This window comes from Eucalyptus grandis, chromosome 10, assembly GCF_016545825.1.
Source record: "Eucalyptus grandis isolate ANBG69807.140 chromosome 10, ASM1654582v1, whole genome shotgun sequence".
In the NCBI taxonomy this organism is placed as follows: domain Eukaryota; kingdom Viridiplantae; phylum Streptophyta; class Magnoliopsida; order Myrtales; family Myrtaceae; genus Eucalyptus; species Eucalyptus grandis.
In genome coordinates this window covers 38,077,428-38,092,058 of record NC_052621.1, presented here as the reverse complement: position 1 = coordinate 38,092,058, position 14,631 = coordinate 38,077,428, and the positions used below count along the sequence as shown (strand labels likewise).

Sequence of the window (14,631 nt, the reverse complement as noted above, 5' to 3'; positions counted from 1 at the left end):
ACTTTCATTATTCTACTGAATTATGTAAAACATATCGATAAAAAATAATTACCAAATTATGCATCGATATTAGATGCAAAATTAGAGATTTTCTAGGATTAGAGCACGGCTAAATAACTATTAAAAACAAATTATTTCGGTGAAGCTTGCATGGAAGCGTACCATGTGATTTATGCTCATCCGATGAATAACATTCAAGTATAAGGATGTAGTTTTCAATAACATTCAAGCATATACAGATGCTTTCGAATGGAGAGATGAACCCTACCTCGACAGTGAAAATAGAAATATGAATGTATGAATATGCGTCCTGTATCTTTAAGCCAAAACCATGTTTGGTCTCGCAAAAAATGATAATGCCCATTCGAATTCGAGATAACTACATGGTTTGTGTCAAGACGTGAATTATTTTGGTGTCTGGAAAAAAAAACTAAAAAAGAAAGTTGATCTTCTAACAAAAAGTCTGATGTCGTTGCTTTGGCTTCTATAAATATCCTTAGGCTGTCCATTTCTTGCTGCTCTTTTCAATTGAGAACAAACTGACAGGGTCAATTGCAAGCATTATATGACTATTCTCAGTAGTAAAACTTGAACTACGAAATTGAAGTCCCAAGGATCAAATCCAAACATGACCACACTAGAGATAACTACAAAATAAAACAGTCCAGAGAACCTATACATCCAGCTGGTTTCGGAATATATACAATAAAAAAGAACAAGAGATCAAGAATTATAAGTAAACGCGTAGGATCGGGAAGCGATTAACATTATTGTTCAGCCATTTAACACAAAAAGGGCACTTTCGAGTAATGAAACTCTAGATAAGACTGCGAAGAACCATCTCGCTTATTTATACACAGTTTAGGTCAAGATTTACAAAACGAGGGAAAATTGCAGTTCCTCTGAAACCTAACAACAGGAAAACCATCCCAAAAAACCCAGCAGTTGCTTGGCCAGCGTATAGGAAATTTTCAAGACCTGCATCCATCTGGAAAGCCAGAAAGGACATCTATGCAGTAAATTGAGTATGTCACCATCCGAAGGAAGTCTCTTATAAACCTCCAAGTGTGCTCCCTCGATTGTCTAACATCAATATCTTTTTGCTGGTTGGGCCAAGGACTGTAGTTATGATGAATCACTAGCATTTTCAGTGATTCTAAGGACCACTTAATCAGCCCCCAGATTTGCGCTCTGCATCTATCAACATAGAGAGGAGATTTAACAAGTGAACACAATCCCCAAGCAGAAAAACAACTCTAAAAGACTCAGATAATTTAGCAGAAGCAGCAACTGGTTGCCCACCTCATTCCTGTTTAAGGAAGAAACTTGTACACCTGGTGGGCTGCCTTGAAAGATCCCTTAAAGTTCCCTAAAGATCATTAAGAAATTTCTGCAGTAAGCAAATGCTTTTCAAAATCTTTTAGACTGAAGAGCCATAGAGACAAGTCAAGACATTTCTTCTTGTTTAAAGCAAAAACTTGGTCAAGCAATTGCAAGTGAACATGCGGATGCTAATGTAAAGATACGAATCTAAGGCATCACTTTACTGCACCAACACCTGCCAAACAATATCATAGCGTCTACCTAGCCAATGGTGAAGTCTCAAAAGAATACCATTACCACAAACAGCATCAGTCATCTTTGCTTCACCAATGTGGCAAATAAACAAATCAAGTAGATTACCTAATTTTCAAACCAGGATTAGTTATAACATACTAAATCTTATAGCAGTGAAATATTTCCTAACATGGTATTTGTGCCATAGTCATTGTTTATATTGCATCTTGAGAATTAGAACAGGAAAAATATGATTTGAACAAACTCAAAACCACATCACAACTAGACTCTAGCATTCACCTTGTTTGCCCACATCCAGTCCGCATGCATTGCAAAGGGTCCTTGGTCCTTCAGGGCCACGTCGCATCATAGGAGTAGATTTCTCACTAATCCCGCAGTGATGACATCTGCACAGATTTTCAGACAAGCATTAGATTTATCAAAAACTGAATGCAATGCAAGGCTCAACTTATACAATGTATGTTACCGGATGGCAGCAATTAAGCTATCATGAAAACATATATACATGAAGAGCTAACAGGCTACCATTGTTTGGATAAGGTAGTGCTTCAAGAATCAGAAGGACTACACATATACCTCCCTTTCTCATGTCCTAGATTAAATCCTAGAGAAAGAATTTGCTCCCACTTTGAGAAAGTTGTAAGATAATCCACCATTAATTATCATGAACAAGTCAATGCGGGTGCGAAATTGTCAGCATAACTCTGTTAAAACCGTTTTAAATTATGAATGTAAAATTCTTCGCAACAATCAAACTTTTCTAGATCACTTGTCATAAGTATACACAGGTTGCATAACTTGAGTAACTTTCTAACATAAGTATCATTATGTTTAGCTTACCAAAGGCTGGTTAGAATCTTACACATCAATATTTGTTGGTTCTATAGTATTAATGGAGATTATGACGATTAAACAGCCAATAAAACATTCAAATAATGGCTCCGACATAACAGCAACAAAGAGACTATCTCCCATTATGAAGTGTGAGTTTAAGGCAATTTAGTGATGATGGAGTTGTGGAGTCTGACAGAGAAGTATTGTAAAAATGGTATATCTGATTTTGAAGAATTTTCAATGTAAAAATTTGTGTGTTTTCTTCTCTGATTTCTTCTCTTTTACATTTCTCGTTCTTAATAGATGGTAGTTAGAGCTCTGGTTCAATGGAATAGTGGAAGCAATGAAGATGGACGAATTGACGGTGAAGATTGATCAATTCAACGGTGAGGACTCTGGTGTATTAGAAGAGCCTCCATTGAGAGTAAAACTAGAATTGATGAAGCAAGAAGACTGGGAATTGTTAGATCAGGAAGTGCTAGGTGTAATTGTCTCATGCTGGCGTGGGACATTGCCTTCAACATTGCCAACGAGAAGATGACAGCCAAATTGACAAGCGATTTGCAACATGTACTAGAAGCCGCATTAAACAAGGTATATCCGATGCATTGTCTCTTCAATCTAAAGATGGACGGAGGCGCTTCTGTGACATTACACATCAGCGAATCTAATGTGATCACAACTTAATTGAGTTCAATGGAAATCAAATTCAATGATGAGGTAAAAGCTTTGATTCAATTATCTCCTCTACTTCAGCTGGAGCACAACTATGACTGTGGGGAGTAGTGCGTCAAATCAGAAGAAGTTGAAGCTTTAGAGAGATTTGATTCTTTGTAAGAATTTACCAAAAAGAGAATGGCGAATCTTCAGGCACTGCCTTTAGTACTCAAGGTAGAGGGAGAAGCAATTAATAAGGTCATAATCAGAACCATATCCAGTGATGGTTTTTTTACTGATGCTTGGGAACAGAATATTTTTCAGAAGCAATGCAAGATATAAATTCTATTAAGTGAAAGTTGACAATGTAGAATAAGTTGGATTCACTCAAGAAGAACAAGATACAATTGCTAACTCAGTTACTGGATTGGAAGAAGGCATTGTAGAAAAGTGAGTGTATAGAGCCAGAAGAACCCGATGGCAGAAAGAGGTACAAAGCAAGATTGGTACTGAAAGGTTTTTGCAAAAGAAAGGAATTCACTACACAGAGATTTTCTCTCCTTTTGTAAAGTGGACCACTATCGGGTTAGTATTGAGTATTCAAATTGCTGAGAATTTACATCTAGTATAATTTAATGCGTAGACTGCATATGGTGACTTGGAGGATATCTACAATGTACAACTAGAAGGTTTTCAAGTTCCTGGCAAAGAAACTATGTGTGTAAGTTATAGAAAAGTTTGTATGATTTGGAGCAAACTTGAGTGAAGTGGTACAGGAAATTCAACACATTTATTTGTGTTAACGGGTCCTCTAAACATTTATTTTGACATTTTATGTGAATGATATGCTCATTACACAACCTACCACGAAAGAGATCAACAAACTGAACTAGCAATTGCCAAAGGAGTTCATGGAGGACTTGGGAGTAGAAATCGAATTTTTCGGATGAGGATCATGCGAGATAGAACATAAGGAATTTAAAGTTGTCTCGGGAAAAGTACATTGAGGAAGTGCTGGACAAGCTCAGTGTTTGGAATACAAAGTCCATAAGAACTCCTTTAAGAAGTCACTTCAACCTCTCGAAGGAGCAATTACCAAAGACAAATCAAGAGCGGAGATTACATGGCTAAGGTGTCTTATCTGTCAGTTGTCAACAGTTTGATGTATGTTATGGTGAGTAGTTTGTACCAAACCAAAAGTAGCTCATCTAGTGTGAGTTGTGAGTGGATACATGGCTAATCCCAGATTTAAGTATTGGGAGGCTGAATGACTACCAAGATACCTAAGAGGCACCTCAGATATTACACGTTTCATGGAAACAATATGACATCACAAGGCTTTGTCAATGCAGATCTTGGTTTTTTTTTCGGACAATAGCAAGAGCACCTCAGTTATGCATTTACCTTAGGAGGCACTACAGTAAGTTGGATTTCTAGACTTTGGGAACTGTGTGCCCCCTCTCAACCACTAAAACAGAGTATGTTGTTGTATCTACAGCTAATAAGGAGGTGATCTAGTCGAAGAATCTTCTGAAGAGATAAGCAAGGAGAAGGATAGAAGTGTTCTTTTCAATAACTATCAGGGCTGTTTGTCTAGCAAAGAATCTGGTATTTCACTCAAGAACAAAGCACATTCGATTGAAGTATCGTATATTTGAGCTGACAAATGATAGGACGTTGTAATTGAAGAAAATCCTCAGTGCAAAGAATCCAACAGATATATTAACCAAGGGTGTCACTAATGGAGAAACTGAGGTTGTGCATTGTCTTAATTGGCCTCCATGGTTAGTGATAAAATGGTGCCACTGCACTTGAACAATTTGGGTCATAAAGACGAGAGAAGATTATGAAAGATTGTCAGCCTCTAAGTGGGAGATTGACAAAGTCATGGAGTCTGATGAAGAAAAATTATGTAAAAAGGATATAGATGAATTTCTACTGTAACTTTATAAGCCCTAAACTCCTCTTATATATAAGGGGGATCTCTCTTGTAATCGTAACTTAATATTGATAGTAAAAAGATTGTCATGTGCAACACTGTGATTTTTTCCTTCTTCATTTTGAAGGGTTTTCCACGTAAAAATTTTTGTGTTTCTTCTTTAATTCTCTCACATTTACGTTTCTTCTTCTGAGTCCACTCTTGCTCCATCCATCAATGAGAAGAGCACAAGCTCCAGTTAGCCTAATACCTGAAGACAGCCGCAAGCTCACCACTCAACCCCATCCTAATTCAGTTGTCCAATGAGAAGAGAATCTTCTATGGAGTACCTTATCATGCTTCAGGAAACTAATGGTATGCATGTCCAGAGATCAGACTCAATGTGAAATTTCTTATCCTCAGGCGTTACTGTTTCTAGGGATGAGAGGCATGATCTTTTATTATAGACACCAGACACTGACAACATTACAGACTCGTAACTTACAGGATCTCTTGATGCGGGATCCATTACTCTCAGGTCCCCAACTCTGGTTTGATTCCCATGTCGTCACAGCTGAAGAAGATTCATCATTGTTGGGTTTTGAAGATGAAAACTGACCCTTATTTCTTTGCATCCTAAGACCATGTCAGAAAAGACAGTAGGAAAGGTAGAAGGATTGTTACTTCTGCATGTGAAAATAATCCGGAGAGCAGCTACCAAAAGTTAGATTAGAGAAAGTAACAATAAAAAATTATCAAAAATTGTGTCATACCTAAGTGCCACCTCTTTACGGACTGCATAGCGAATTTTCTTGTCAAAATTTCGTTCCTTTTTCTTTTCACGAAATCGAATCAGTGAAGCCAGCCTCTGTGGGACATTCGACCTTTGAGGAGTACCCATAAGATCCTGGTAAAATGCTTCATTAATGTGAAAGGCGACAAAGACCGCTAAAAGAAGTATTCTTCGGACAAGTTCTGATACCTGGTTTTGGTTGGTGGCTACTGGGATTGCAGGTGGATTAGGCGTCACTTCTCTCGCGCCAAGTAACAGCAGCACTGCTTGTACCTGAAGTGTGCAAAAGAAACTAATGCATGACCTCAATCAAGAATTTATAGAACAGATGGCAGCTTAACGAAAATGGATGCTTATGCTCCTGCAGAAAAACTCCAATACAAGCTGTCAAAGACGGCATTAGCCAGAATGTTTCGGACTTCTCTTTTACTACAAGTTCTTAGCTTTGGATATCCAAAGAGTTCATGTCCACCACGGCAGCTACTTCAAAGTTCAAATTTTAACCAAATAAAGAATGAACAAGAGGCAAAACAACCGCAACCTCTCTATGTTTGCTCAACACGTGCAATCGCAAAGGACCATCGTCAGTCGAAAAACGTTACACGAGGCTATTTTAACATGGAAAACCGAGCCTCATCATGACAGACCAAAAAGAGGCTTAATCGAAAAGGAAAAGGGAACAAGGGATGGGGCTCAAGTCCCTACCTTTTGGGGCGGCACGGAGTCAAAACATAAACTTGGCCCTGGAAAGAAAGAGTGAGCTGGTCCGCATCATCGCCTCCTCCGCGATTGTCCGAATCGTTCCCGGCGTCAGAGGGGACATCCCCTTCAACGCCCTCCCCGCCGCCGCCGTCATGATCGTGATCGTCATTCATATCATTCCCATTGCTCAAATGCGGTTGCGCCTGCAACCCATGATGATGCCGGTAATGGGGTTGCATGGGATGCCGATCGTGGGTCGGATCCCCCATCCATTCCATCATCGCCCCCATGAGACCCGTCCATGTTTCTTCACAGCCTTCCTTCCCCAGATGCATCGAAGGCAAGGCTCCTCCTTCACACCCGCATTGCCAGAGTCACCTTCGTGTCCAGTATGATAACTGAATCGATCAGCCAAAGAGGGTAGCAAACTGATCAGCCATTCAGCTCAGTGACAGGAAATGGAACGAGCAAGATGGCTTGTTTTTGCAAGAGATAAACACAGTTCCTCACGAGAGAAACCAGAAGTGAAACTGAGGGAATCAGAGGGGCTGGGATTTCTCCTTCCTTTTATAGGGCTTTTTGAAATACAAGAAAAGTTGGGCCCTTTTTTAAGTTTCTTGGCTCACTTCATGTTGTGCAATTTTCCTTCATTGTTGTTGTTCTGTCTTGTCTTGTGATATTTTTAGCACGAGTAAATCGTTATAAAGAGAAAGGGAAAAAAAATTGACAAATTGTTTAGAAAGCAATATTATGTTTGGTACTCAGGATATGATTATTTCATCAGCTTATTGTATGAATATAAATTCAGTTTAGTCATCATTACCCGTATTGCATTACGTATTATATTGCTACATCAGTGTTTTTGTAAAAATTGGTTGAAATGATTATATTGAAATATTGTGCATATATCTCGAACTAAATTGACAAAATCAAAAAAATTATGACTAAATTAACATCCGTGCAATAAATTTAAGATTAATTTGACATTTCCCCCTCTATTCTTGTGTTAAGTTTGGAGCTATCCAAAACAAGATAAGGTCTCACTTGTAGAGATTGGATAAAAGTACAAAGAATTTTTAATTTCTATAATATAAAAAGTTATCCGCTATTTTCTTGTATTTTGTAATTTTAGTTCACGTTAAAACTTAATGACTCATGCGTAGCTTTTTGGATCATGTTGAAACTTCATGAAAGCAACAAGAAAGTTAAAGCTCGTTCTCCTCCGTGCATCTTTGCTTCGTGTCTAAGCTTCACGAAAAAAGGAAGACAGTCGAGACATTATCTTTTTCAAAATCATCATAGTGAGTGATCAAATTTATCTCTCTTACTAGATTTGGAAATTTGTGGCTAATCTATCTCATTAATATCACTATAATCTATTGACATTCTTGTCATATTTCAAATGTCACTCTAAAATGTTTAAGGTATGGATCATAGAATAATCATGCATTATTTGTTGGAGAGAGTCTCTATTTGTACATTTCTAATTTCTTTGGCTACATGTGATCATCTAAATTTGAATGAGAATGTGATGGGATTATTTTAGATCATAAATCCTCATAATATCCTCTATTTATCAAAAGTAGATTTTTTTTTTTTTGGTAATTTATAAGCGTAGCAATTGTAGTCTACGTTTCCTCTAGTTAGTGATAAAATGAGTCCGTCATAGTTGAAAGATACAAAAACAATGATGAAATTGTACATAATCTTGGGAATCATTTAATTGGCAACGGTATCCAACCGACGGACTTGTAGCCCCAAATAATGAAGAACGATGAATACATGTCAAAATAAATCAAATGTCCCACTATTATGTGTTTGAATATACTTGCTAGTTGTCATTATAAACTATAACAAAATCAAAAATTGAAATATACATGTCAAATCAAAACCACAACTGCCCCAAAATAATTGAAATATATTGAGAGATCTTTTAAAAGCAAAACTCAAGTGATGGCAATACTTATCCCATCACTGACGAGCATCACTAACAATTATTTAGGGGTTACTATCAAATGATTTAGATCTCAAGTCACTCGTTTAAATCCCCAAATCACTTTGACTTTATTCACACTAGCACACTAGCAACTTGGTGGAACGGTGGTGACAAGATCACTCAACATGCATTATAGCAAGAGCTCCAATCAAATGTTCGATCGCCATAATGGAACTTTTATGGTAATACCCAAAAAGTGTCGCCGCCCCCATCCTTTTTACTCAGGAAAAGAAAAGAAAGAAAAAAAAAAAGAAACAAAGCTAGCCGCGGGGAAATTTTTGCAGTAAACCAAAAACTGAAAAACAATTGCCACTCAGTCTTGACTTAATATTGACTAAAGCTTATACGTGACGGCATAAATTCTGGAATTAGCGGTTTATATGCATATGGTTCGGAAGACTAGGCACTAGCAAAGGAGCTGAAGATTTTTCTCCCACACTTCATCACGGCTAGAGAATGTACCCAAAGATCTGGTTACCACAAGGTGGCTTCGTGAATTTGTTAACGCAAGCAATGAGAACTTTGCAATGCTCACTCTTTGGTCTAACTCATCAGGACAAAGAACAACTTGGTCATGCTTATGCACACATTGGTGGCAAGCTTGCAAAAGGGTCAATAAACCCAGTTATAGGATTCGTGAAATTGGGGATGACAGATGAGGCCACCAAAGAGCATCCTGTCGTGGCTAAGAAAACCATCGTTTAAGAAAACCATCCAATATGTACTCAGCACAATAATTCTCATATATATTGTGCCAGTTCTAATGCTCTAAACCATCTGCAACATACCATTAAGGACTGAGGAAAACATGTAACAGCCAAAAGCAAAGCAAAGGATGTATCTCAATTGTCATAGGATAGGATCTCTAAACTTGAGACTCTCTGATTTCAAAACTGAGCAGTCTTAACTCAAAAACGATGTAAAACCAACCAAACGTTCAAAATTCCACATTGAATTTGATCACGGTATAAAAAAGCTTAATTCATTCTACGGATCAATTCGTTGATATAGTTCTCACGGTTGCCAGCATCTCCACCTTCAACATAATGATTCCTTTTCTTCTTGAGTCCACCCAGTGGTGCCTCGAGCTTAAAGGGCCATAGGAAGTTATTGGCTTCCCTAAAATGAGGTCCCACTGTCATTATCTCATGGATGAGATCTTCTGCGCAGATAATTCCATGTGTACCCAAGGCCTGCTCACCGAAAAGAATGAACCAGGTCTCTCATATGTCCGGAGAAGCATAGATGTCATAAGGCACGAGATGAGATAAGAACAAAAATGGACCTGTTCAATGATGGAGTTGTCCGTCAAAGCAATTCTCTGCTTGTTGAGCTTCCCATAGCCCCTTTTGTATATCAGTTCCCTCACGCTCTTCAAGTTAGGATATCTGAAAACAAGCATATTCACTCAGAGGCCTGACGGGTGACATTGATCTAAATCCAAATTATGGAAGAGAACCACATACCCAAAAGTCACATAGGGTTCGACCCTGTGAAGCATGTTCACGGTTGCTTTATTGACTTTGAGAAACACCCCATTAAAGATCTATATCCAAAGAAAAATAAGTCAAGACAAAGGTAACAAATAGATTTGTTGATTAAAAACACTTTGCTTCTAGCCACCGCACAAAAGAGATAACTTTATAGCCAAAAGAATAGAAAGGTCATTTAGAAACAGATTACTTAGTAACAAACACCAATCGACAATCAGATCCTAGTGAAAAAGAAAAAAAACCGCCGGAACCACATCAAATCAAATTAAGCCATGACAACAACCGAGCCTTCACATAAGGCTCTTTCACTGCTGAAATAACTTCTTCAAATGCCTCCAGCAATGCAAAGACTGATCTCAGTAAGTGATTCAAGACTTGGAAAGATTACCTGTCTTAGTCTCAATAACTGCAAGATCGTTCTCGTTTTTGGGTGCATGGCATTGATACTGAAAGTGAAAGATACTCGCATAAGAAATTCTGGGAAAAAGTGTTATATTCATATTTGCAAGACGCAGAAGACATACCCACGGATGAATGATAAACAAAGTTTAGCTTCCGGTCAACGTAAATCCTCCTCTCAACTTTGCTTCACGCTTCAATTGAATTAGCTCCTTTTCCTGGAAAGCCAACACCCAAAGGTCAGCTCCATGGTTGGAAACACAGAATTGTCCAACAACCTTATGAAAACTAGTGTCTATGTCTATACCTGCTTGGCATACTCCTTAGCATATTGCTTTGCCCTATTGTAGATCAATTTCCTGTTCTCAGCATTCTTTTTCTTGGCGGATTCAAGCTCTTGCTTTTTAGCCAATGCCCACTCCTCATTTCTCTTCTGCTTCTTCAATACCGACTCAGGAATGATGGCCTTGACTTCTTCCCCGCCCATTTCTCTGCACTCACTGTCGAAACAACAAATATCAGCTATCCTTTCGTTTTCAAGGTTGCACCATCAAATAGTCATTCGTCAAGCTACATGCGGCAAACAACGGAATAAGGACAAAATGGTGAAAATTCACGAGTGTATCCTATCCAATTCATAACCACAATTCGCAATCGAGATGCTCCGCAAGCAACTAAAAGAGTCCTCAAGAATGAGCTTTGCAAATGGAGCGACAACCCGAAAACTACAATCCCTTTTAACTATTACTAGTCGATAGACATCGGATTCGGACAAATTTCGACTCTTCCCATATTCAACCCAGAGAAGGAACATCAGTGAGAACAGAGCCTAACTGCACTCTGCCGCACCAGAAAAAAGGGGACAAATTGAACTACAACCACGAACCCATTGACAATTTCACTCATCCGCCAGCAGCCGGCATCGGCAACCCGAATGCACGTACGAATCATCAGGCGAGCCACCGGCCGGGCGCTTAGAAAACAATACGCAGGCAATTGAAAAAAAGACCCAACAAAAAAAAAAAAAAGGCAGGGCAATAACGCCGCGGACTGATCGCAAGCATGCAGAATACGAAGGTTGTAGGCAAGACACGCCGAATCCATCAACCTGGAAACACGAAGTCGGCGCTACTCACCGGGTGGTATCTCTGCTAAGAAGACGACTCGGCGGTGGTGGCCAACGGCAGATTTTTCTCTCTCTCTCTCTCTCTCTCTCGCAGGAGGAGCGTCTAGGGTTTTTGTAGCGGGTTTTTATGAGGTCGGGGGAAGTCAGTAATCGGACGGCTGTGGATTGCCCTGTGTCCCGAAGGCGTATCGTGTGCGTACGTTGGTTTGAGGGACGATTTGGGCCTCAAGCCCAATTCAAAGGCTTCCTGTTCAAGGGAACGCTTTCCCTTTTGGTCCCTTTCTTTCGGGATAAATGGGGTTTTGCGGTGGTGCGAACTGCAATTTCCGGACGTTTGGGCCGAGTACTCCATGGAGGGGCTTGCTAGTGTTGCTATGTTGCCAATTTATCAATTCCCTTTTGTGGCCCAACTCTTGTGATTTTCTTTGAATTTCGTTAATGGGTGCCTGGGAGCACTTGTAAAAATAGTTGATCAAAGAATAATCGATGTGAAATTCGTAACTTTGCCTTATTTCGATTGCTTCACAAACTCAGTTTTATTTCTTTTTCTATTGCGATGTTTGGCATTGCGTATGTATTATTTTCCTTGTAAAAGATTATAAAAAGTTACTTTTTACATCGGGATCTTTATTCATTGGGATTAACCAAATGAAGGGTGTCGACATCACATGCTATTACGGAGTTCTAATTACTCCATTGCCGCATTCGGGTTCAACATACACAAAGGTCTTTGGGGCTTCCAAATGCCTTTGAAACGGAGTTTGAGAGGTATTCGGTGTTCAAAATTGTCATCTTCAAAGTCTCCCAACCCCAATGCAAGCTACTGTTGGATGTATGCCATAAAGCTACCATGTAATAGTTACATATTAGGGATTTCAATTATACTATCATTATTATTATTTAATTAATGGTAGTGACGTATTTATTCATTTGTCCAATTATTTTATATTTATGAATGATTCCATAGGATCAATTGCAACTAGACTTATGCTTGAGACGTTAAGAATATATGTGGATTCATAGTTAGATTGGATCTTTAAATCGTTCGGTCAATGGATTATTAAGTGGATATTAATAATCCTATTGAGACCGGTGTGTTCTTAACTTCACCATTAAGTATTTGATACTTTTTTTTTTTTTTTTTATCGGTCATACTACATTCCTATTCTAACTCTCACCCTAAGACTTTCGCTCTTGCAGGCGTGGAAAACCTACTTTGAAACTAAATCGTCCCCAACCCAACCTTGAAAAGGTAGGATTCGAACCCCCACCTCCCTCTTCCATGTTGGAAGGGTAGCCATGAAACAAATCTCGATGGTTAAGTATTGGATACTTAAGGGAATGATGAGTCATAAGTCATTGGGTATTGTGATGCTCGGTTAAAACACAAGTGTTTGTATTAGACAAGTTCACTTGAACGTGACGCATATGGAACGATTAGCGACATGGAAGATTTTAGCGTGGTCAATGTCTAATTGTTCATGCTTTGGTCTTGTGTAAATAATCCTTAGACCTCGATACACAATGTTAACTTGTATGTCGAACAATTCTTTACCAAAAAAAAACTTGTATGTTGAACAACTATGGTTCATAGGTCCCGCTAGGGGTGAGCATCGGTTTAGGATTCACCTTGGACCGACCCAACCTTACCGATCCTAGTCCGGTTCCCAAGGAGACTGGGTCGGTCCTTGGTCCTAAGATTTTTTGACCAGCATTGTGTGGGTTGGTCCTCGGTTCTGAGAGTTCAGGGTCGGTCCAACCCGGATCAACCTTGACTATATATATTATATTATTCATAAATTTTTACATAGAAAAAACCTTAAAATAAATGGCGTCAACAACATTAAACAACTTTTTAGTGAGGAGTTCAAGTAACTTTATATTGTTCTTTAATAACTTGGATTTTTAATGTCTTTTACAGCGTTAATAATCATAATTTACGAATGAGGAAAATGTTTTGTGAGAAGTTCTTACGGCATCCAAAATTGCATAAACAGTCCTTACGGCATCCTCCTCTAGTACTTGTTCTCTTTTGTCTTATTTGTGTTTTTAGTTTTCAATTTGCCAAAATCGAAAGAAACAATTTCTCCCTCACCACTCAACACTCGCCTCACTCATTTGGGTCACTTGTGCCGTTCACTTTGCTCGATGCTCGCTTGGCTTGTTGCTCCCAACTCAACACTCGATGCTCACTCTGTTTGACGCTCACCCCACTCGACCCTCACAACTTGCCTTTCTTAGTTGACCTCACTCATTATCGAATCCATTGGGTCGGTCCGGTCCTCGATAGCCCTTTCAAAGAGTACAAAAAAATGAAATAAAAAATTTATTGGTTGGTCCTGGTTTAACTCTAGAACTGGACCGAACCCATGAGTCAATTCGGTCTTCAATCGCTTTTTCAAAGAGTACAAAAAATGAAATAAAAAATTATCGATTGGTCTCGGGTTGACCTTGGAATCGGACCAAACCCACTGGGTGGGTTTGGTCCTCGGTGCCAAAAATTGAGGACCATCACTGTTCGATTGGTCTTAGAGTTGGGAGGGTAGATCGGCCCAACCCGAACCATGCTCACCCCTAATTCCCGCCATCGGGAACCTCCAGAATAAACCTCGAATCAAATCGATACCGTGAAAAAACTAGACGGTCACACTTCGCTACCTCGTGCACGTGGGATAAAAATCGTAGTACTAAAAGGAATAAACACAAAAAAATCACATGCCGATGTCATTATAGAGAAAAAAATAAAAAAAGTAAGAAAGCAAAAGCGCGTGAATCCTCATATGGAATTGGCTGGTGGTAGATGAAAGTGAGAAAAATATTAGGTATGTCTCTTGCTCCAGCGTGGCAAACAAGAAGGCGGTGGGAGCGTGACACGTGTCCTCCTAGGACCCACATTCTGGAGAAAAAGAGGTGCCGATTTTAAAAAAAATTCAGTCTTGATTTTCTTTCGTCACGCCTCTCTCTCTCTCTCTCTGTTCGACGAACTCCCCCTCTCTCTCTCTCCACCCTCCCTCTTTCCGACCGGCGAACCACCGCGAGCAACTAACGAACCAAGAGGATACTAGCGAGACGATCATGAGCAACTGACCGACGTGCGACCTCCCTCTCTCTCTCTGCCCTCCCTCTTTCCGACCG

General features: G+C 39.3%; 1 protein-coding gene and 1 pseudogene across 1 annotated transcript; both read right to left on the bottom strand.

Annotated features, from left to right (window-relative positions):
* Positions 1–1,879: 1,879 nt before the first annotated feature.
* LOC120289201 lies at positions 1,880–7,009 on the bottom strand (annotated as a pseudogene).
* A 2,189-nt stretch (positions 7,010–9,198) lies between these two features.
* On the bottom strand, positions 9,199–11,652 carry LOC104423264 (60S ribosomal protein L7-2). Its single transcript, XM_010035773.3, is given in 8 exon segments — positions 9,199–9,671; positions 9,764–9,866; positions 9,945–10,024; positions 10,360–10,417; positions 10,496–10,531; positions 10,533–10,588; positions 10,678–10,870; positions 11,507–11,652. Coding segments are annotated over 7 exon segments (729 nt in total). The 5' UTR covers positions 10,858–10,870; positions 11,507–11,652; the 3' UTR covers positions 9,199–9,455.
* Between the last annotated feature and the right edge of the window lie 2,979 nt (positions 11,653–14,631).